Raw genomic sequence first — 25,691 nt, forward strand, 5'->3', positions numbered from 1 at the left:
ATATGTCCAGTATAATTATTAATACAGTTCATGTACAGTATATATATATATATATATATATGTATATATACACTACTGGAATATTATATTAGGTCTGTGGTATTTGACAAGAAGCAATTTGCAAATGGATTTCTTTTAACTATATCTAGTATCTGATGGTGGACTGTTCAAACTGCCATTTACCTAAATGCCCTGTTTTATATCCTTAAAGAGATACATGTATTCTGGTCCTTCATTTTGGCTTTAGACCTACTGTATTCATTTGGGGACTTTGAATTTATAAATGATTAACTTGGTAAGATGCTTGTCTTAATCTTTAGCTACATGTAATTATAATACATGTATACCCTTTTCAAATGCTGTTATGTAATATGCATAAAGCTGTGAAACTTTTTGTTACATAAAAAAATAAAAAAATAATTCCATATCATCAGAATCTGAATGTATACTTATTGTAATTTTTACCTTATACAACTTTTTGTTGTTTGCATATACAATATGATTAATATCCAAAATAAATATAAATATTCTATATCACTTTCAAAATTAGTTTATTGCTTTAAAATTAAGTAAAAATGTTGATATTCATGTCTCACACAAATCTCCCTTATTTTAGGCAAAACTCCCTTAAAATAATCATCAATCTCCCTTATTGGTCTCCTGAAAATATGGCATGTATGCAAACGGATTCGAAATGACCGGAGGTACCGTAATTCGTTTACTGGAATTAGTCTGACTGTCTTTGTACGAAATTTATAGTTCTGAGCAGCAGGAGAAGTTTAATAATCCCTCTTCTTACTGTGTTGTTAACAAATATGCTCCACCAATGAAATAGTAAAAGAAATGAAAACATTGTATAGCCTACTTAAATAATAAAGAGATTTGTGGTAAGGTCTAGTTTTACTGTTTGCAGTGCATTCTCTAACGCATGGGACTGTATCAATGCTAAGTCTGCTGACTGCTCAAGTAGTCATGTGATATCCATTCAAAGAACTCTGACCAGCCTAGAGAAGGAGAGGCCCTTCCTTATCTGTGATGATACTCTGCAGGTTTGTTACTACCGATACATTGAGATTGTTGAGGAAATATTGACCAAGCAGCCAAATGCAGTTGGACCACCAGCCTCGGGATCTGCAAGCGCACCATCAGCCTCGGGATCTGCAAGCGCACCATCAGCCTCGGGATCTGCAAGCGCACCATCAGCCTCGGGATCTGCAAGTGCACCATCAGCCTCGGGATCTGCAAGCGCTCCAGCCTCGGGATCTGCGAGCGCTCCAGCCTCTGGATCTGCAAGCTGCTCCAGCCTCTGGATCTGTGAGTGCTCCAGCATCGGGATCTGCAAGCGCATCATCAGCCTCGGGATCTGCAAGCGCACCATCAGCCTCGGGATCTGCAAGCGCACCATCAGCCTCGGGATCTGCAAGCGCTCCAGCCTCGGGATCCGCGAGCGCTCCAGCCTCGGGATCTACCTCTACTAAGGAAGTTTGGGACAATTCTGCATCGTGTGATGCTGTGGTGGAAGCTTATGGCTGTATCCAAGATAAACTGCCCAGCTCCGGATTACCTAAGGCTCTTATATCCATGTTTGATTCCATCATAGCAGATTTATACAATATCATTGAGGAGAAGTGTCAGGGTAGGTATAACAATGGCTTTATTATTTCATGCAGAATCATGATGCTTTTAAACATATTCTTATTTGTACTGGTTCACTTTAAAATATGGTACCAAATTTCAACACTATGTAAGGGGGCTTATTTGGGGAAAAACACCGTAACATATCTTAACACTTGGGGATTGGGCTTATTTTGGGGGGGGGGGGGGGGGGGGGGGGGGGGGGGGGGGGGCATATGGTACCAAGCTTCAAAACTAGGGGATGGGGGTTATTTGGGGAAAAATAAGTTACCAAACTGCAATACTAGGGGATTGGGCTTATTCGGGGGGAAATACAGTACCAAACGTCAACACTGGGGAGGGGGCTTATTTGAAGATAAATTCAGTTATGTAATAATTTGATCTGAATGGTTACAGGTATGTCATGTTACTATTGTAAAAAGAAGAAATCAAACAGTGAATGCAATCAGGCCTGGTCTGTGTGTGCTGCCTCTCAACAGGTGAGTATTCACTTTGAAGGTTTATATCATGATTTTTAACGTTTAATATTGGATATTACATTTTCAGTTTACCTGAGACGACTACCGGAGACGAGGTCTCAAAGTGACCTATTCTAATCACCTGTTGTCCATTGTCCATTCGTAAACAATTTTTCCACTCCTTCTCAATAACCCAGAGGCTTAGAGAAATGCTATTGGGTAAAGGGCTATCAAGATTGTTCAAATGAATGACCTTTAATTTCATTGAAAGTCACTGGCCCAGGGGTTAAATATGCTAAAATCTTAAAAGGACATTTTCTCAATAACAAAAAGGCCCAGATGCCTGATATCCGGCCTTTAGCACACTAGATTGAAGGGCAATGACGCTTGTTCAAATCAATGACCTTGACCTGCATTCAAGGCCACCAGGCACAAATATACTAAAATCTTTCAAACATCTTAGCATTTTTCATGTTGAAAGTCTTCTGCTCAATTATGGTTGCTGCAATTTGTGTCGAAAGTCTTCTGCTAAATATTGATTGCTGTAAGTCATGTTGAAAGTTTTCTGCTTAATTGTAGTTGCTGTTATTAGTGTTGAAAGTCTTCTGCTAAATTCTGGTTGCTGTGATTGGCCTTTCTATTTCTGTTTTCTATGGAATGACTATGAACTAACCTGATTAATTCCATTATACATGTACTCTTAAAGTTTGAGTGTGTCAAAAGAAATATGTTTACATCAATTTTAATAGGGTTGTACATTACAAAATTTCTAGGCTTGTCAGACTGTGGTTGAGAAGGACAAAATCACAAAAGGATGTGTTGCTCCCGACAAATGTTCACCTGGAACAAAGGGCAAGAAAACCACGTACTGTTGCTATGGTCACCTCTGTAACGAGCCTGGAGACACAGCCTATTATGGTAAGGCAACTCTGATTATGTATGTCTATCTTACCTCAACATCACAGAAACATGTTTGTATCGAAGGATTGTCACAGAAACATGCATCAAATGGCACAATTGATATAGATATGTATGTAATTAACATAATTTTTTTTTTTTAGATACAGGTGTCCCAAAAATTAATAGTTGCCTAGACTGAAAGTTTCAATAAATATAGAGGTGGAGCAAGATAGACTATTATTTAGATGAAATTAACTATTTATTCACTTAGAATTTAGTTGAAAAAAAAGTGAAGCTGGGACTTTTAGGGGATGGTAATAGAATTAAGTATCATTAATCTTACTTTTGGTGAGGTATAATAATATACAACAGCCTTTTCCTGTTTTCAGTTGATCATACATTTAATCATTGTTTAGTGGGATATCTTTAGATTATATAATTCCTTAATCCTACTTTTATCTTGAAACAACATGTGTTGTTGGAGAATTGAAGACAAATTGAAGGAAAAAGAACTAAAACTTTGAAGGACAAAGAATTGAGAAATTGCAGGGGGGGAAATGCAAACTTTTTTCTGTAATTGATTATCACATGATTTTTTCTGATCTCATGACCTAATGGCTGATGTATTATCACATGATTTTATCCTGATCATATGACTCGATTGTTAATGATCACTGATGTATCATCACATGACTTTATCCTGATCACATGACTCAATGATCACTAATGTATCACATGACTTTATCCTGATCACATGACATATTGACTGATGTATCATCACATGACTTTATCCTGATGATACGATGTTGATCTTATCACATGACTTTATCCTAACCACATGACCTAATGACTGAAATATGATCACATGACTTTATCCTGATCACATGACTCAATGACTGATGTGTTATCACATGACTTTATCCTGATCACATGACCTAATAACTGTTAATTTGTATTATCATATGACTTTATCCTGATCATATGACGTTGACTGTTGCAGACCCGCCAACTTGTGATATCCTGGTCACCAGCCAGACCATTATTACCCTCCTCACCAAAGTCGTCGAGGCTTCCAACGCATACTCCACAATCTTCTGCAGGTTTGTCTCTCTGGAACATTGCCTGTACATGTTTTTTCAGAGTAGAACTGCCACAATACCTTCTCTGTTGTGTTTGTCTCAATAGAGGACAAGGTCAGTGTTAAGATGTTTTAATTACATCAAATTCAGAATCAACTCTTCATTTTAAATTTTAATGATCATCAGTCAAAAATAAATGGTCACAGGTCACATTACACTAATTTCAAAATGTAAAATTAGTTATTTCAGAAAATCATGATTATATATATGCTGTTTATCTGTATGTAGTGTGTAATACATACAATTAGGGGAAATGGGAGATTCCCATGATGCCTCGGTTTACCTTAGGTCTATACCTTCTTAGGAACATACAATTTGTACAGTCTTGAAAGTTACTTGAATTAGGCTATGTAGCCATGGAAAGACGTATATGTATCGGGTCCTTAAAGATACCTGACTAATCATTCAGATTTAAGGTAATCATTACACTTTTATATGCTGGGATAGAGACAATGTACTTTCTTTCAAAATTGAAAACACAATTTTTTTGTTGATATCCTGCATTTATAATTTCAAAGTCCATTTAAGTTCAAAGGAAAATTGCATTCTTTGTCACAAACTGATAGTCTAGACCTAAATCAAATATTGTCAAATAAAAAAATTGTTGAATTGGTGCTTTAGAAATTGATATTTTAATGTATAAATTTCTTTTTGCTCACTTGAAAAATTCATCTTGTGATATCGTAAATTGATTTTCTTTTAATTGTGTCTTTGTAGTAATGTTTTGCTGACAGTTCAGGAGTTGACGAACATATCGAGTACCTGTTCCGTACTAACAGGGGATAGAATCAGCATGCTACAGAGTCGGCTGATAACAGCTGAGGAGTCTATGTGTACTATACAGGTGGTTTGTGAGAAACAGCTGGTGTTGGAAGCTATAGCTGCCTTTAATGCAACCACCCGTTCCTCAGCTCATGCTGAACTGGTCTGCACGTAAGTTTTGACAATAATTATCATACATTTAATCTCAGAATATATACATATATATCCTTAATCAAAAATATTTGGGAAATGTATATTTATGTATAAATCTGATGTTTCACCATCAGCTGAAAGATAATTATGAATCCTGCCTAATCTTATCCTTGAGTAATATAATAGCAATTACCTCAACATTTGGTTATGACTGGTGATGTCGACAATTTTAATGGATGTCTGGTTGTATTGCTGGAAAGTTGTTTAATCAATCATGATTAAGTGTTTTTTTAATACCACAGTATTTGTTAATATGCAGAATAATTACACCCCCCGCAAAGAAGTTAGGGGGGGGGGGTATACTGGAATCCGGTTGTCTGTCCTTCCGTCTGTAGACTAATAAGGGAATTTCAGCGAAACTTTATGGCAATAACCCTTATACAGTGTAGATGTGCGTAATCTTTATTATGTTGTAATTTTGTGGTTACCTTGGTAACCAGGTCACTATACTTCGTTTTTTGGGTGAATCTGTAGACACAACGATGTACCGGCTACTCTTCCTAAACTACTGAGGGAATTTCAGCGAAACTTTATGGCAATAACCCTCGTACATTGTAAATGTGCGTAATCTAAATCATGTTGTAACTTTGGGGTTATCATGGTAACCAGGTCGCTATACTTCCTTTTTTGGTGAGGGGGGATTTTGTCCAGTCAACTCCTTATAAACCTGTGAACTGCTTCAAGTCAAACTACACGGGAGTGATCATGAGGGACCATGTGTAAATGTACATGCATGATATTTCTCTACAGAATTTTTGGTTTCCATGGTTACCAGGTTTCAATACCCATTCAATATCCATCTTGTGGAAAACTTTGTCAAGACAACTCGGACAACTCCTATAAAGCTATTAACTGATTTCATTTGAAATACACAGGAATGTTAGGGACTCATAATGTGTACGTATGCACGCAGGTTTTTTTCCCCACAAATTTAGGTTGCTGTGGTAATCCGTTCACTAAAAACAGGTTTTTGTTGGAAAATCTTCACCAGAGGGATGGTGGAGGGGCGGAGGGTATGAGTTGGCCCTCTGGAAGACAGTTCAAGTTGGTCTTGGCAAATCAAATAATTCTTTTATAAGAACAATCTTTATCGGCTTTAAATAAGCATTACAAATGTTTGGGAAAAAATGTGTATTTTGTATAACTTGTGATTTAGAGAATATCAAAAGACGATGCAGATCCTGTTTACCCAGTGGAGTACATGTGGAGCTAGTGAGATAGCAGAGATGCAGATTGTACTTGACAGTGTTACAGCAACAGTAGACCTCACCTGTCAACTGATGCCTGAAATAGAGGTCAGTGGTCCTCACGTCATACTACAGGGAACCCCAAGGGTACTGATCCTCACGTCATACTACAGGGATCCCCAAGGGTACTGATCCTCACGTCATACTACAGGGATCCCCAAGGGTACTGATCCTCACGTCATACTACAGGGAACCCCAAGGGTACTGATCCTCACGTCATACTACAGGGATCCCCAAGGGTACTGATCCTCACGTCATACTACAGGGATCCCCAAGGGTACTGATCCTCACGTCATACTACAGGGATCCCCAAGGGTACTGATCCTCACGTCATACTACAGGGATCCCCAAGGGTACTCATCCTCACGTCATACTACAGGGATCCCCAAGGGTACTCATCCTCACGTCATACTACAGGGATCTCCAAGGGTACTGATCCTCACGTCATACTACAGGGAACCCCAAGGGTACTCATCCTCACGTCATACTACAGGGAACCCCAAGGGTACTCATCCTCATGTCATACTACAGGGAACCCCAAGGGTACTCATCCTCACGTCATACTACAGGGATCCCCAAGGGTACTGATCCTCACGTCATACTACAGGGATCCCCAAGGGTACTGATCCTCACGTCATACTACAGGGAACCCCAAGGGTACTGATAGTTGGAGCCAGGATAGTAGGAACCTCAGTTGTGGGAATCCTCAATAGAGGGAAGCTTAGAGCGTGGGAACCCCTGGCCTTGGTTTCATCAACTTTCCTTAAATGAAAAATTCCTATTAAATTTTTTTGTGAAACTGGTGTCAAAATTGATAGTTGGAAACCTGACATTGAGAATAATAGTAGAAACCTGTTACGGTTCATAAATGGAAGGATCTTAAGGTGCTTTACCAAAATTGTGAATTTCATTACCCATGGGGAGGGGGCAAACTTTACTATAGTTTATATAGGGAAATAACATTTTTGACTATCACTTGTTGAATTTCTATTGGAATGAATTTTTACTTTGTTAGAATTGTCAGTATGAGATGGCAATTTGAAGGTATACACATGTTTGCCCTGACTAAATCACAGGGGCTGATGGGCAGAGCCAAAAATGATCAAATTGACGGAATTTTTTTTTAGAAACAAACTAAGGTGACCATTAAGGCCAGGGGCCTTTTGTATATGCAGTGGCGTAGCTAGACCTGTTTTGATATGTACGCAGATGTGGTGATGAAAGGCCGAAAGTTAGGGTGGGGGTGCGGGTGGGGGGGGGGGGGGGGGGGATATAAAAACCAATGACAATCAAAGCTTCAAGAATTTTTCTTTTTTTTTTTAAATTATGCGTACGCACTGGTTTTCTTGGATTAAGCTTGTTATTGCAGCAAACATTTTATTTTACGGGGGGGGGGGGATGACAATCAAAGCTTCAAGATTTTTTTTTTGTTTTTTTTTTGAAAATTATGTGTATAATACGCGTATAGGAAGCTACACCCCTGATATGTAACTGATGTTTGTCCCCATTGTGATTTGTAGTATACACCGCCCTCTGAGGTGATACGTATTGTGGAAGGTGGAGATGCCAGGATAATTGAATTTGTCCTGAAAGAAGATCCTGCTACTAAGTGCAATAAGAATTCATGTCATGTGGTGATTTCCATGGTTCTGGTCCATACCAGCAAGGACAAAACCCGCACGTAAGTTTTTATATATATTATATATTAGGCAATTTTTGATTGGTTACTTTACCATAGTGCCCTCAAAAGAAGACAATTATATAAGACATTTTCTTCACTGATTATACTATCTGTATACTTATAGGTGTGCAGATAAAAGCCTTATCCCTCAGCTGGTGGTAGGGGACTACAGTACCTGCAGGATCATGTGGATACAACTTCTCGTCAAACAACTGGGACACCAAGATCAGTGTTCCGTTCCTAGCCGTTAGTGACGGTCTGTATGATGGGGAGCATACCGTCGACGTGGAGGTGACCGCTACTAAATATGAAGATGGCATTTCTGTGCTGGTCAGGAAGATTGCCACTTATCATGTAAGAAACTCTTAGTCACCTGAGATTTAAGATCTTTAAAAGATCTCAAGAGACTTGTTGTGATCATTGCTTGTCCTCCACCATATATGTCCAATAACAGTCGTCATTTTTCACTTTCCGAAAAACCCTGAACCAATTTTTACATCACCTGCTCAAAGGGCAAGTGAGCTTGAGCTAATGTCATGGTGTGGTTTCAACTTTTCCCTTTGAACAACTGCTTCTCAATAACCAAGAGGCCCAGAGATTTGATATTTGGGCTTGTAGCATGCTCGAGTAAATGCTACCAAGTTTGCTCAAACAAATGACCTTTGACCTACATTCAAGGTCACAGAAGTCAAATAGGATTAAATCTTTCAATGACTCCTTCTCAATATCCAAGAAGCCTGGAGACCTGATATTAAGCATGTTGCATGCTGGGGTGAAAGGAATGACCTTGACTTGTATTTATTTTTGATCTGATCTTAAAGCACACAATAATAATAATAATAAAATGCATTTTTGTCATGTTTTTACCCGGGGGTGACATCAGAGAGAGAACAGCCATTTTCACGAGAAAGTGTCAACAATTCTTGGCACCGTCTTATCAGCCTTAATAACAACAGCACAAACAAGATGTTGTTCCATATACAACTTTATTCTGAAAGATTTTTGGAGTAAGTTTGATGTTTTGAACATTTAGGAGACGGTTACAACATTGGATTTATGTACATATAACGTTAATCATGTTTATTTAAAAGAACAAAAAATTCTAACAGCTTGACAGCAGAGAGTACTTCCAGTGGTAATGCGGTTCCCAGCATTACTACACACTGTGATGAGGCTGATGTTGTTATGAAAAATGAATACAATTTTCACCAATCTTTCACGCATACTGAATGTAAATATATATAAGATAACTTTATTGTTGCTGTTTTTTTTTATAATCATGAGAAAATATCAGATATTATCCCTTTGATCAGTTAGAGACATTGTTGATGAAACAAATTTATTTATTTCAGTTTTTGGTGATAGACGGGGACAAGAAAGGGTCTGTTTGCACCTCAGTCAATGATCCACACATGAGAACCTTCGACAAGTTGTAAGTACTGTTTGATCATCATGCTTACCTGGTCCGGGATTTACGTTAAATGTGCTTACACATGCATAAACGAAGAATTCATTGTGACTGATAATAAACTGTATATATGTATATGGTTGTTGATTAAGCTAATCTTACCTACATTGTACATTGCGTACATGATATTGAGACCTTGGGAGATTTCATTGAATTTTATTTAATCAATTCTGAATTTCAACCAATTAATTGAGCTGTGTTGTCTTCTGACAACTTTTCTTTTAATAAAATTTTACTCTCTTCAAGAAATGTGGTTTTTTTAAAATTAACACCTGACTGTTCACAAGAAAATGATGTTGTTTTTTTGAGGCCGACATTATTTATTTTTCAGATATTATGATAACTTTTTCCAAGGCGAGTTTATCCTGTATAAACACACTACACTACCATATGAGGTATGTCAATGTCATTTAACATCCTGTTCCTTAATAAATTGTGAAATATGTATACCGTATCTATACAAATACAGTGTAAGCCCCCTTCTTCATTTTTGCAGAATCTTCTATTTCCTAATTAATTCAAACAAACAAATAAACCCTCCCCAAACTTTGATTACTACGGTAAATATTAAATGTTTACCCTTTTATCAATGTAAAATAGTGAAGATATGAATCAACAACAACAAAGGGGGGCGGTGGGGGGGGGGGGGTCTTTTATATGCATATGAAAGTCATATTTTCTGAAAGTTGGGGCAAAAAAAATGTATGCAAGGGGGGTACATTTTTAGCTTATGCCATGGTGCGGGGTCCGTCGTCCGTCCATCCGTCCGTCCGTCTGGCATTAACTTTTTCATTTAAACAACTTCTTCTTAATAACCAAAAGGCCCAGGGACTTGATATTAGGCCTGTAGCATCCTTGGGTGAAGGGCTACCAAGTTTCTTCAAATGAAGGACTTTGACCTTCATTCAAGGTCACAAAGGTTAAATGGGCTATAATCTTTAAACAACTTCTTCTCAATAACCAAGAGGCCCAGGGACTTGATATTGGGCCTGTAGCATGCTAGGATGAAGGGCTACCAAGTTTGTTCAAATAAATTACCTTGACCTTCATTGAAGGTCACATGGGTCAAATAGGCTATAATCTTCAAACGACTTCTTCTCAATAACCAAGAGGCCTGGGGACTTGATATTGGGCCTGTAGCATGCTAGGGTGAAGGGCTACCAAGTTTCTTCAAATAAATTACCTTGACCTTCATTGAAGGTCACATGGGTCAAATAGGCTAAAATCTTTAAACGACTTCTTCTTAATAACCAAGAGGCCCAGGGACTTGATATATTGGGTCTGTAGCATGCTAGGGTGAAGGGCTACCAAGTTTCTTCAAATAAATGACCTTGACCTTCATTCAAGATCACACGGGTCAAATAGGCTTTCATCTTTAAACGACTTCTTCTCAATAACCAAGAGGCCCAGGGACTTGATATATTGGGTCTGTAGCATGCTAGGGTGAAGGGCTACCAAGTTTGTTCAAATAAATGACTTTGACCTTCATTGAAGGTCACATGGGTCAAATAGGCTATAATCTTCAAACGACTTCTTCTTAATAACCAAGAGGCCAAGGGACTTGATATTGGACCTGTAGCATCCTCGGGTGAAGGGCTACCAAGTTTGTTCAAATAAATGACCTTGACTTTCATTCAAGGTCACATGGATCAAATATGCTAAAATCTTCAAACAATAATTTTACGATAGCTAAGAGTCACCAATACCTGAATATTAGGCCAATAGTATGCTGGAATTAAGGTCTGGAAATGTATTGACATGAATAAACCTAGCTTACTCTGATATTTGAATAAAGTAGTAATCATCATAGTATCTGTAGAAATGACCTTATACAACTTCAAATTTGCTGTAGAGCCAGGTGAGCAATACAGGCCCATTGGCCTCTTGTATGTAGGAATAAAAAGTATCCAGATTCCTTTCAGTAGGGGGTACATATTATGCATGACACTGCGGGCAGACAGAACACAATGTTGATCATAGACCATTAAGAATTTACATGATATATGTTGAACTAAATGTGAATTTCTTACCTTTAGGTGCGTGTGATATTCAAGAAATGTCGCAAGGCCTCCTGTAACTGTGCTCTGATGGTCAGATCTGGTGATGATTTCTTTTCTGTTGATAAGTGTTCGTCATCTAATTTCAAAATAAGTATGCACTTCACCAACAGTCTGACTGTAGGGACGGAGATGTACATTATTCCAAATGGCGAGAGATTCCAACAAGTTAAGGTAATAAAAATTTACATTCAGTTTGTTCCAACTGGCCCAAAGGACCATATTAAGATATAGTGAACTTTTGGTGCGACACTAAATGCATATGCTGTTTTCCGTAATCATCTTCTTTAAAGCACATCCTTCAGAACAAGCTGATATAGGACAGCATCTAGTTTTATAACTGTTACAGAAATTACATAACTTTGATATTTGATATGACTTTTCAGATTTATAGTTTCATAAAAAAAAATCCTTGAATCCCATGGCCATGAAATTTAGCCATGCTTGGAGTAAGAACTGCAAACTGAAATTTTAAAGATACACAAGGCCATGAGAAAAAGTATTTTGCCTTTTGTTTCCTCTCTGAAATACTGATAAGTTTATAGTTCTTATAATGGCCATGCAACGCAAGAAGAACTTATATATTGTGTATGTCTAATTGCTTATTTCATCATCCATCTATTCACTTCAATGTTAACTGTTTTGTTCTAGAACATTTTCTTCAGGCTGGTAATGTTAATATAGCACAACCAATATGATATTACCCTACATACCTACTCCCCACACCTACTCTTCATACCTATATTTAAGAGTGTGACATTTCTATGAATACCTTCTGATGAAGGCGACAGTGTAGTCATCAAAACGTCATATTGGACATGTTATACAACTTGTTGTAGTATTTTGTTATCAATCACTACTCCTGCCCAGAATGGATGATGTATACAGACACAGATGGTGTCTTTAGATAGTCAATAAAATTCAGATCCGATATATTGGTTTTTAGATAACACTGCCATCTGGAACTGAGGTTGTGGCTCAGCTGTTACGTAAGCTTATCAATGTCCGGATCCACCCGTCCGCAAGTGATCGGGGACGTACAGAAGGTATGTACTGTATTTACCCTCAGATAAGCCAGTCCCCTCACCCTAGCGTAAAAGTTAAGTACTGTATTCATCCTCAAATAAGCCCCCTCCGGTCCCTCGAGTTAAGTTAAGGACTGTATATTTCCTCAAATAAGCACCCTCCCCGAGCGTAAAAGTTTAGTACTGTATTCATCCTCAAACAAGCCCCTTCCACCCTAGAGTTAATTTAAGGACTGTATTTATCCTCAAATAAGCACCCTCCCCTGGTGTAAATGTTTAGTAAAATCCTCAAATAAGCCCCCTCCCCTAGTTTAAAGGTGAAGCACTGTATTTATCCTAAAAGAAGCCCCCTCCCCTATTGTATAAGTTAAGTATTAATGTTTTGAGAGGGCTTATCTATTCACCACTTATTGTTTACTATTTATTTTGAAGAATTTTGAAAAAAGAAAGAAAACAGCTTATTTGTATGGCAGGGGCTTATTTGTGGATAAAATGAGTAATTCCTTTTAGCTGAAAACTTCTGCAGGTACATTGAATTTCAAGGTCACAGGGGTCAAATGTGCTTAAAATCTTTAAACAACAACATCTCAATAACTAAGAGGCTCAGAAACCTGACATGGTTTCTGTAGCATACTGGGATGGAGGGCTACCACAAATGAATAAATGGCCTTGACCTACATCTAAGGTCAGAGGGGTCAAATAGGCTTTGACATTTTAACAACATCCCTAAATAACCAAGAGGCAGAGAGAACTTATATTGGGCCTATAGAATGTTGGGGTGAAGGAGTACCAATTTGTTCAAATGAATGACCTTGGCCTATTTTCAAGATCAAAGGGATCAGATAGGCAATTTAAACAATTTTACCACTATAAAATTAGGCATTAGGGAATTGCTTTTCCTGAAATTTTTTTTTTTTTTTTTTTGGTAAGGTCTGTGTGGTAACTATGATGGTGATGCAACCAACGACCTCTTGATGCCAGATGGAAGTCAGGCCCAAGCGGATCCTAAATTCCTTCGAGCAAACAGGCCCAGGAAAGTTGGGAAATTTTTCCCCAACACCTTCAGTAGGGCATGGCAGTAAGTTTCCCTCACAGTCTAATGTGAGGTATCAGAGAAAAGTGACCTTTAACAGATTAAGATAGGTGGCCTTTTTAAAAGATGGTCATCACAGATGCAAATAGCAATTTTTTTATGAATTTCAACAATGTGCAAATATAAGATTGTCTATCCATTAAAACATTTCACATGATACATGTATAATATGGTATCAAAAAATGTGCTATTACATATATGTGGAAGGAAGTCATTATCTGATTTAAATACTTATATAGCTTTCATGTTAACAGCTTACCAATAAGGCTCCCTAATTCTTCAATTTTTCATGATAAAAATTGTTTTAGGGCTTAATATTTCCGCGTTAAGAGTAATTATTCTTGTTCAGCTTTTTGGGATTAAGGTAAAACTCCTGTCCTCTATCACTATTTTTTCAACTTTCCAGGATAAGAGACAATTATTGGTTCTACAAGAAGTTCACAGCTTCAATCCTACCTTTCCCAGAAGAAAACGCAGTGTATTGTACTTGCCCAGCTTCTGCATCTGGTACTGCTGAGCCTTGTCAGTCTATTCGTCTGGCCAAGACATGCCCACTCCTCGTCCCTGGTATGGTTTTCCATGAAAATATATTGTGTGCTTGTTTTTTTATTGACATGCAAATGCTAACAGTGTATTGGCAACTTTTCCTTTTAAAATAAAACTACTAGCAAAAACTGAAAAAAGTTCAATTAGATTGGCATAGATCTTCTCCAGCATGGAAATGTGTGATATTTTGTAATGGCATCCTGGTCTGTATTACACATACATGAAAAGGGGAGACAACTGTTGTATATCTTGTACTGGTCTTTGCAGGGATTGACTTAATAGCTAAGGCCAGAAGCTTGATCACAGACACCTCTGAGGAAGCTCTGAATCAGGTAGAGGCTCGGAGGCGTCGCAGGCAGACAACTGGAACTGGTCTGGCAGAAATTGGAGCAAATGAGGATGAAGAAGTGCCGGTAAGTCAAAATTACAGCTAATTGTTTTCCTTGAAGATATTGAAAATAAAAAGAGAGTAACACTTTTATGCCTTTAAATTCTAAGAAAATTTATTTCAGGCAGTTTTGAGACTTATATGTAGGTAAAGATCAGAAGGAAACATTGGGAAACAGACAGAATTCTTTCATATTACAAATTACATATTAATAGGCCATGTTGATAGATTGAATAACATCCTAACTTTGAATGTTATGACGCAGACTGATGAAGATCATGGGAAAATTTAATCGTCAACATCATAAACTCATTGGAAACATTCTATTTCCTTGTGGGATATGAAGTCAATTAGCAAAGATTGGCCTAGATTTGTATGGCGGGTGTTACAGTGACCTAGATTTGTATGGCGGGTGTCATCGTGACCTAGATTTGTATTGTGGGTGCCATTGTGACTTAGCTTTGTATGGCGGGTGGCGTTGTGACCTAGATTTTTATGGTGGGTGTTGTCTTGACCTAGATTTGTATGGTGGGTGTTGTCATGACCTAGATTTGTATCGTGGGTGTTGTCGTCACCTAGATTTGTACAGCAGATGCTGTTGTGACCTAGATCTGTATTTTGGGGGGGGGGGGGGGGGGGGGGGGGGGGGGGGGGAGTTTTTGTAACCTAGATTTTTATGGCAGTGTTGTCAATGAAGCAGAAATCTTCCTGTTTTTAGACCACCTGGCCTTTCCTGTAGTTTCTTTCCAATAATATTTATTGCCACAACAAAGAATACAAGCGTAATAATAACACCATAATTCAGATTCAAAATCAATTATAGGAGAGCATGATATAAACACAAATGTAGATTTTCATGAAAACTACTGAAAAAGTGCAAGGAGAATAGCACCTGGTGAGCAGGAAGAGTAGGCCTCTTCTGCTTAAAGTCATAATCTTAAATGATAGTTAGGGTGACAATAGAACCACTAGGCATATTAACAAGTGTCAAACGATGTTAATATCACATATTACCAAAAAGATCATGATGTCGACCATTAAATTTTCCCATGGTCTTCATCAGCTCCAGAAGAATAAGCATATTGCATATTTACAAAATGAGATCCTTAGTTTTGGTCTATATGGTATTATATCAACCTGGTGGGAAAATACATACTGACCAAGGGCAAACAAAGGTCCATAATTGATGAATATTGCAAATAATTCTAAATAATATTGACATTGTCAAAAATATTTACCGTTGATAAATCAGTTATAACAATCATTTTTGCTTTAAATGAAACAGGCAGCATCGTGGCCAGCTGGAACTTGGACAGAGGCTATGGCTCAAGCTCATTGTGAGGCCCTGCTGACGAACTCAGGTCTGGGTCAGAGTTGTGCTGGTGTGGATACTGCTGCTGGGGAGGATGTGGAATCTTGTATGGCTGATATCCAGGTAGGACCTCTTTGAACCTGAATCTTACTCCATCAATATACAACCTTAGTAAATACAATGTAATATTGAGCCTCAATCTTACTCCATCAATATACAACCCTGGTAAATACAATGTAATATTGAGTCTCAATCTTACTCCATCAATATACAACCCTGGTAAATACAATGTAATTTTGAGTCTCAATCTTACTCCATCAATATACAACCTTAGTAAATACAATGTAATGTTGAGTCTCAATCTTACTCCATCAATATACGACCTTGGTAAATACAATGTAATTTTGAGCCTCAATCTTACTCCATCAATATACAACCTTGGTAAATACAATGTAATATTGAGTCTCAATCTTACTCCATCAATATACAACCTTAGTAAATACAATGTAATATTGAGTCTCAATCTTACTCCATCAATATAAAACCCTGGTAAATACAATGTAATTTTGAGCCTCAATCTTACTCCATCAATATACAACCTTAGTAAATACAATGTAATATTGAGCCTCAATCTTACTCCATCAATATACAACCCTGGTAAATACAATGTAATATTGAGTCTCAATCTTACTCCATCAATATACAACCCTGGTAAATACAATGTAATATTGAGTCTTAATCTTACTCCATCAATATACAACCTTAGTAAATACAATGTAATATTGAGCCTCAATCTTACTCCATCAATATAAAACCCTGGTAAATACAATGTAATATTGAGTCTCAATCTTACTCCATCAATATACAACCTTAGTAAATACAATGTAATATTGAGCCTCAATCTTACTCCATCAATATAAAACCCTGGTAAATACAATGTACCGACGGTAATATTGAGTCTTAATCTTACTCCATCAATATACAACCCTGGTAAATACAATGTAATATTGAGTCTCAATCTTACTCCATCAATATAAAACCCTGGTAAATACAATGTAATATTGAGTCTCAATCTTACTCCATCAATATACGACCTTGGTAAATACAATGTAATATTGAGTCTCAATCTTACTCCATCAATATACGACCTTGGTAAATACAATGGAAAGTACCGCTCGGCTAGAGAGGACTTTCCAGCTTGATCAGTTGAGTGTAAGACTAGGTAGTAATCCTGTAATTTGAGAGCTCCTGGGTTTGAATCTTTCTTTGGTAGCAATTTGAAATAAGTATTATTTATGACCTGTAACATCGGCGCCCATGCTTGTAAACCTATGGAAACTCCAAATAGTATTCAACCCATGCTATTAATAAAAAAACAAGATGTAACTTACTGCTCAACTAGAGAGGACTAATTCTTGACCATGATTCATGACCACTTTTTGAAAAATAAATTTTAAATTTCAACTCGATGGGATTGCTGTGTTGTCTTCTGAAAATTCTTGTATAAATTGGTTTATTGGTTAAACAGAAGACTAAAAACCCAGAGGTCACAGGTTCAATTCCTAGTGGAAGCAAATTGAAATAAATATGATTTATCATGACCTCTGTACATGTTGCATCGGTGCCAGTACATGTAGGGACTAAGGAGTTATAGGATCAGTGTTCCTTTCACAAGCATGACTGCAACCTCTGGAAATTTGGAAGTTTGTTGCCCTGGTCTATAACCTCATATACCGCTCAGCTAGAGAGAACTTCCCTTTAGCTTGGTGGCTTGAGCATTAGACGAATAAATCAGAGGTCGCAGGTTTGAACTCTAGCGGAGGCATTCAAAATTATATAATTCATTGTGTCCTCAATTAAAGAAAGTGTTATTTTCAAACATTTTGGTCTTTATACCCTGAGAAACTATGGATTTTATCGAATGTTGTTTGGCTACTGTACACAATAAACAATAGCCAGCAAATAGTATTTTGTCAAGTTTTCACCATAAAGCATTTTATTTTAAGATAAAAAAAAATTAAATTGACAATGACAATTCTTTTTTAACATCTGTGATTCTATAGCGGAGTGAAGGTACAGAGTTCGACGAATCTAGTACAACAAATCAGATGGGACGATGTGTCAACGAACTCCAGAAGGATCCCACTTTCAACACTGACCCTGCTGCCCAAGCCGTGGCCACTGGTATCTTAGACCAGACTTGTGAGGAAAACTGTCACGATAATGGAGACTGCCAAGCAGGTTAGCCACTTAACTTAAAAAGTTGCCTTAATCTCAGCGTAGGAAAATTCAATTTCCTGAAGTCAAGCAAACAGTGTAAATGACCAAGTCTTCAAGACACTTCACTGGAGATGAGACTAAATGTGTGAGGTCAGCTGTCATATCCATGTCAAGGTCATTGTGGTCCTAACAGAGCTCTAATAATACGTTTGTATATCTGATTCTATAAGGAGAAGAATGGATGGCATCACCCATCCCTCAGAATGCATGCAATATATTATTGAAGCAAGAATGTACATAATATTATTATATATTATATATCTAAATATTTACAATTTTTCCATTGTATAAACTTTATTCTGAAAGCCCCATTGAAAGAAAGGAAAAAGAATATCACCTCATCAAAATGTTCAAACCAAAACTGAACAGTATTGTTTAAAAAGTTAACTTTGTATCTCCCATAAAATATCTACGTCACATAATCACCATTGTTATGACTTCATAGAAAACTGAGTAATTATATGTTTCTAGGCAATTATCAGTAATGTAGATATAAGTATACGGTAATGAAGATTCAAGAATGAAAGTGTTTATACTTCATTAGTTTATGTATAATTCTAATTTCTACCACAATACCCTGTGTTATTCAACTCTCAGACCATCAGTTAATCATTACAGCTGTTGATTAACAATCTGTTTATATGCTAACACGGTGAACTTTGACCCATGCTGCAATTGTTATTGACGTCATCAATAATCTAATGACGTCACATCACCGGGTCCCTGGACGTCACCGGTACACTTTATTTGCATACGCGAAATTATACTTGGCCACGTTTCCCTTTGATTCAAGCCGATATTATTGTGGTAGAAACAGGTCACACGACTCGAAATTGTTGGATATGGAATTGATTTCACACTCGTAAGTTATTTTTTAAAAGTTGCAAAAAACACTCGCTAAAGCTCGTGTCTTTTGTAACTTTTAAAAAATAACTTACTCGTGTGAAATAAATTCCATATCCAACAACCACTCGTTGTGTAACCTCTATTTATTTATATAATTATATTGTATATACTGTATATATATATTTGGGATTTAAGTGACATGTGACTCAGGCTTAACATATGTACTATAAGAGCAATCACTCTCTCACTGTATATGATGAATTACCAAGGGATAAAACACCCTTTCTAAGGGAGATAATTCTAACCGAAATGTCCAGGATACTGTGTAGTATATAGCATTGATATGATTTTAAAATCTCAAAATTTTTGAAGGAATATTCTTCATGAAATTTCCTGCATGTGTTACAGGGGTGTGTCGATGTTATAATGGATTTATGGGTACAAGTTGTTCAGTGTCAGAAGGAGAGCCACCTGTAGTTACAAGTCTAGAACAGAACACTTGTAACACCAGGACAGGGGCAGCTTGCAACAGTGTGGCCGTGGAAGGAGAGAAGTTTGTGGACCTACCAACTCTTACATGTCATTTCCAAACTGTAGAGGTAATGCTTGATGGAAATTATAAGCTTATAAATGCCAAAATACTTGTTTTCCTTATACTCTAAATATGTCATGACAGTTTTATTCGGAGATTATTTATCAGGGATTGAAACTCCCTCTGAAAGTCAGGGCAATCTCGATTTTGCAAGATTTTTTTTGTATTTTACGATTTTGTTTCACTCTATATAAATTATCAAAATTTTGGATGCTGATTTTTGGATTTTTCATCTAAAAACTATGTCTCTTTTGCTTATTATAAATAACTTTTACCGCAACAGTTTTTGTTTTTTGATAAATATCTTGGTTTGTATACCTTCCAAAAATCTTAGATGCTATAAAATCAGTGAAAAACATACTAACAAACGAATAAAATACTAATAGCATCCTCAAAATGAACATTTAAAAGGCCAGAAATTACCTACCAAATACAGAGGCCATGACAGTTGATTTTCGTCAGGATGCAATCGCTAGTTATTGATTCACTTTAAAAGATAAAACGAGAAGCCAAAATATTTGTTGGGTGGTTATAAGGTACATGTATTGAGTGTATATTCAAGCATTTTGTCTTTTAGTGTACACAAATCAACAGAATGTTGTATGCGTCTGATGCATGGACTTCCATCCACACTTGATCTTGTCCACACTTTATCTGATATCTTTCTATAGATTATGAAACTTAATTACTGGGGCAGGAGTTCAACTATGTGAGGCAGTGTGTCATATACCACAAGTAGGTCACTCTGACCTGTATTTTGACCTTTGACCTACATCTGTTGGGGACTGTACAATTTGCAGTTTGTAATTTGCTGAATTTTGTTGTTTTTTATTTTCAACCGTCAATTAATTTTTGATTGATATGAAAGCAAATCTACATTGATTTTGTTTTAGATGATTTCTGGCGTCTTCTTAAAGTCCAGCACGGAGACAACAGCCCTGGCCAATTTTATCTCCTTTAATCTGGTGGAATGTGAGTTACCGGCTAGTCTCACCCCAGCGGTCCCTGTAAGGGCGGTGTTGGTTTCCGTCAGTAATGATGGAGTCACTAAAAGCTCGGGTGACAACTACTTCATCGGCTATAACTCACTTTGCTATAGCTGTGGTGCCTCAAGCTGTCAGACAACGGTAAGACTATCAATACATTTTTCATGAATCTTATTTTTTGAATCAATGTTTTTCACGATTGTATTGATAGTAAAATATTTAGTAAATCCTCAACAGAATACGGTTAAAGAGCTTTAAATCTATCAGACCCTCACTGAGGGCTATTCTATTAGAGTGTCTACCCAACTGGGGAATTTGTAAAACACTGTAAGTTCCAGTAAATGAAGAGATTTAAGCGGTACCCTATGTTACAAGACTCATTTTTTCCCATGCCCACCATATGCATAGAATTCCTGTTATTCTAGAGTCCTCCTTATAAGGATATGTATATTACTTGAATAGTCCTGAGTAAAGCTATAGGCTATTATAACCGTGTTTAGTTTGTAAAGCTTTACATTGTAAACAAAATTGATAAGAGACAAGAAATATACTGTCTTAAGTCAAAAAAACGGCCAAGCTATCGTATCCAATTGTTGAATAAGGGCTTTGAATTATAGGTTTTGTTTGTTTTCAAAAATGATTTTGGAGTTCTTGACTGTGTGATTTTTACAAAAATGAATTAAGAGATTTGCAGAAAATCAATCAATGAATCACCTTTAGGAGCTAAAATAATCAAATAATGTAAATGCATAACACAGAATGTTTTTTAAATGCATACAAATATGATAATTATAATATGATATATTATTGATAAATGAAAATGATTTGAAGGCCTTTTTACTTGGTTTCCTTTAAAATTCAATTTCCCATGTAACACTGTTTTGAGTTAACAATCATGGATTATTATTTTACAGCTGACTGGTTGTGTGATTGACTCCCAATGTTACACCCTTGGGGATGTGAGTTCAGCCAACCCATGTCACTTCTGCGACCCTGTCACCTCGGTCACTGATTGGACTGTCAAATTAGGTAAAATCCACCTCCTCCTCCTCCTCCTCCTCCTCCTCATCATCATCATCATCATCGTCAACATCATCATCATCATCATAATCATTTTGACATGTTATTTCCACACGATTGCCTAACATGATCATGACTAAATGTAAAGCACAATTAGGTATTCAAAGTAAATATCACAGAGAATAGAGCAAACATGGACATACAGTTAGAGTCGGAGGAAGATCATACCATGCTGAACATCAAGATCCCTCTAACATCACTTTGATGATATAATTGTTGATTAATATTTAAAGTCAAAAGAATTATCAGTGTTATGGATAATAAAATTGCTGAAGAATATTAATAATCGGAAGGAACATAAAGTGAATGTTATATTTGTGAGTTGGTTGGTTAAATTGATACCTTACCTGTAGATTTCGTGGTACAGTGTATTTGTAATAATTTTTGGTTTCAGTAAGTAAAAATTTTAGTTGACACTGTATACATTTATATACAATATCACTTTATGAAGTAAACACATGAACTATATGGCCATACAATAATATTGACCTTTGACCTTTACTTTCAGCTAACTATTGTCCTAATGCGACTACGACTACACCAACCACAACCACGACTACAACTACTACCATACCAACCACCCAGCCTCTCGCGCGCCAAGATGCATCTGTTGTACAAGCGGAATCGATCACGCCGATCATCATCACTGGTGTTGTTGCTGGCGTGGCCTTACTTGCTCTGATTGTGACAGCTAGTGCGTTTGTCATCTATAGAAAAAGGTAAAGGATAATAAGCTTGTCAATGATGTTGTTTCAAATTATCATCTGCTTCTTTTAAGTGTTCTTTTAGAGCGATCATAAATCTGAATTCATTAGAGCATATAAGTCATGGTACAGCATCCGTAGTCCATGCGTCTTAACCTGTGAAAAGCATCTGAATATCACAGGGGTCTAATGCCGCCATAGCTGGATATTAAACACCCAACACATTTCCCAGATAATGACTGAAATGTGTATATGAATATTATTTCAGTGCCAACCAGGCTTCAGACTCACAAGGTGTCTATATATTGTTTAAAAACAAGATGATTAGGAAAAGGAACACAAAAATGTCCATGTAGATGTAACAAAAGAATATGCATGAAAAGGCCAAAGAGCAATTAATTAATACGTAGTAGTTGTAATTTTTGTTTAAAGGAAAGTGATAGAATTTTGTATAATTCAGCATATTTTTTTTACATTCAGGAATGGGATACTCAAAGACATGAGGTTAAGAGAAAGTGACTCAGAGTCCTCTGGTGGCAGCGGTACTAGAGGTTGGAGTAAACACCGACATAATCAGGATTTATACTACGATAACTCGGCCTACAACTATCATTTGGGATACAAGGATCCACAATCGGCCTTTGCTAACAACATGCCGAAACGAAGTAGCCAAATGGCGAGACGTGATCCAACCTACAGCTATAGTTAAACATAAATAGCTGTCCTCTTATCACAATAATCATCATGTCATGCAAATTCCAATGTATGACTTCAGAAAGTTTATATCTACAATTGTGTATATGTCTGTAGAGGGCAGCTTTTCGCATCTCTTTTGCTTGGTTAAGTGGGGGAATAATAATAAAGCTATTCCTTTCACCAATATTAATGCCTATTTTACCAAGATTTATATAATCATAAAATCTACCTGAAATGGAAGCTGACAATCTCATTATTTCAGTATTGAGAGATTTTAGGTAAAGAAATGTCTATGTGCCTTTTGTAGCCAGTTTCAGTATAACCAATAATTTCAAACAATTGAAAAAAAAAATATTGATTTGTTATGACCTTGTAAAATATTTTAATATAATCATACTGTGACTTACTAGTGCAACAAATGTGTATGACATTCCTAATATATATAATATTACATTCCTAAAATAAACGATAATATATTTGATAAACTGATTACCACTAAACAAGAAAATGAAAATAGATTTAGTGCTATATGATATTGCAAGTGACAATGAGACTGTTTCAGTACTATATGGCATTACTAGTGACATTGAGGACTGTTTCAGTGCTATATATACGACATTACTAGCGACGACAAAGACTATTTCAGTACTATATGGCATTACTAGCGACGACAAAGACTATTTCAGTACTATATGGCATTACTAGCGACGACAAAGACTATTTCAGTACTATATGGCATTACTAGCAACGACGAAGACTGTTTCAGTACTATATGGCATTACTAGCAACGATGAAGACTATTTCAGTACTGTATGACATTACTAGTGATGATGAAGACTATTTCAGTGCTATATAACATTACTAGCGACATTGAGGACTGTTTCAGTGCTATACGACATTACTAGCGACGACAAAGACTATTTCAGTACTGTATGACATTACTAGCGACGACAAAGACTATTTCAGTACTGTATGACATTACTAGTGATGATGAAGACTGTTTCAGACCAACTTTCAGTGCTATACGACATTACTAGCTACGACGAGACTATTTCAGTACTGTATGACATTACTAGTGATGATGAAGACTATTTCAGTACTATATGACATTACTAGTGACAATTAAGACTGTTTTAATACTATATGACATTACTAGCGACGACGAAGACTATTTCAGTACTATATGGCATTACTAGCGACGACGAAGACTATTCAGTACTATATAACATTACTAGCGACGACGAAGACTGTTTCAGTACTATATGTCATTACTAGCGACGACGAAGACTATTTCAGTACTATATGGCATTACTAGCGACGACGAAGACTATTTCAGTACTATATGACATTACTAGCGACGACGAAGACTATTTCAGTACTATATGACATTACTAGTGATGATGAAGACTATTTCAGTACTATATGACATTACTAGTGATGATGAAGACTATTTCAGTACTATATGACATTACTAGTGACAATTAAGACTGTTTTAATACTATATGACATTACTAGCGACGACAAAGACTATTTCAGTACTGTATGACATTACTAGCGATGATGAAGACTATTTCAGTACTATATGGCATTACTAGCGACGACGAAGACTATTTCAGTACTATATGACATTACTAGCGACGACGAAGACTATTTCAGTACTATATGACATTACTAGTGATGATGAAGACTATTTCAGTACTATATGACATTACTAGTGATGATGAAGACTATTTCAGTACTATATGACATTACTAGTGACAATTAAGACTGTTTTAATACTATATGACATTACTTGCGACGACAAAGACTATTTCAGTACTGTATGACATTACTAGCGATGATGAAGACTATTTCAGTACTATATGACATTACTAGTGACAATTAAGACTGTTTTAATACTATGTGACATTACTAGCGACGACGAAGACTATTTCAGTACTATATAACATTACTAGTGATGATGAAGACTATTTCAGTACTATATGACATTACTAGTGACAATTAAGACTGTTTTAATACTATATGACATTACTAGCGACGACGAAGACTATTTCAGTACTATATGGCATTACTAGCGACGACGAAGACTATTCAGTACTATATGGCATTACTAGCGACGACGAAGACTATTCAGTACTATATGACATTACTAGTGACAATTAAGACTATTTCAGTACTATATGACATTACTAGCGACATTGAGGACTGTTTCAGTGCTATACAACATTACTAGCGACGACGAAGACTATTTCAGTACTATATAACATTACTAGTGATGATGAAGACTATTTCAGTACTATATGACATTACTAGTGACAATTAAGACTGTTTTAATACTATATGACATTACTAGCGACGACGAAGACTATTTCAGTACTATATGACATTACTAGTGACAATTAAGACTGTTTTAATACTATATGACATTACTAGCGACGACGAAGACTATTTCAGTACTATATGGCATTACTAGCGACGACGAAGACTATTCAGTACTATATGGCATTACTAGCGACGACGAAGACTATTCAGTACTATATGACATTATTAGCGACATTGAGGACTGTTTCAGTGCTATATGAC

The 25,691-nt window shown here is 36.6% G+C and overlaps 2 protein-coding genes across 2 annotated transcripts in view; both read left to right on the forward strand.

Annotated features, from left to right (window-relative positions):
- Positions 1–1,591, forward strand: part of LOC117338893 — a 38,764-nt gene extending 37,173 nt beyond the window's left edge. Inside the window, exon 25 of the mRNA XM_033900257.1 lies at positions 914–1,591. Within this exon, the coding sequence (XP_033756148.1) occupies positions 914–1,478 (565 nt within the window). The 3' untranslated portion in view covers positions 1,479–1,591. The remainder of the gene's footprint in view (positions 1–913) is intronic.
- On the forward strand, positions 1,582–25,327 carry LOC117338894. The gene is made up of 22 exons (XM_033900259.1): positions 1,582–1,636; positions 2,032–2,114; positions 2,867–3,011; positions 3,994–4,093; positions 4,850–5,065; positions 6,264–6,402; positions 7,875–7,988; positions 8,198–8,389; positions 9,388–9,467; positions 9,835–9,898; positions 11,540–11,734; positions 12,507–12,606; positions 13,516–13,663; positions 14,085–14,245; positions 14,492–14,637; positions 15,898–16,047; positions 17,988–18,165; positions 19,459–19,649; positions 20,536–20,769; positions 21,543–21,657; positions 22,217–22,427; positions 22,893–25,327. The coding sequence occupies exons 1-22, from the start codon at positions 1,582–1,584 to the stop codon at positions 23,119–23,121; spliced, it is 3,246 nt and encodes a 1,081-aa protein (XP_033756150.1). The 3' UTR covers positions 23,122–25,327.
- Positions 25,328–25,691: the final 364 nt, after the last annotated feature.

Source organism: Pecten maximus, chromosome 12, assembly GCF_902652985.1.
Source record: "Pecten maximus chromosome 12, xPecMax1.1, whole genome shotgun sequence".
Lineage (NCBI taxonomy): Eukaryota > Metazoa > Mollusca > Bivalvia > Pectinida > Pectinidae > Pecten > Pecten maximus.

Bases quoted from the DNA above. Each gene is read 5' to 3' on its own strand.
- LOC117338894 (XM_033900259.1), top strand. From the start codon at position 1,582: ATGTTTGATTCCATCATAGCAGATTTATACAATATCATTGAGGAGAAG. The intron at 16,048-17,987 runs GTAGGACCTCTT...GTGATTCTATAG, and splicing joins CTTGTATGGCTGATATCCAG to CGGAGTGAAGGTACAGAGTT. The intron at 22,428-22,892 runs GTAAAGGATAAT...TTTTACATTCAG, and splicing joins TTTGTCATCTATAGAAAAAG to GAATGGGATACTCAAAGACA.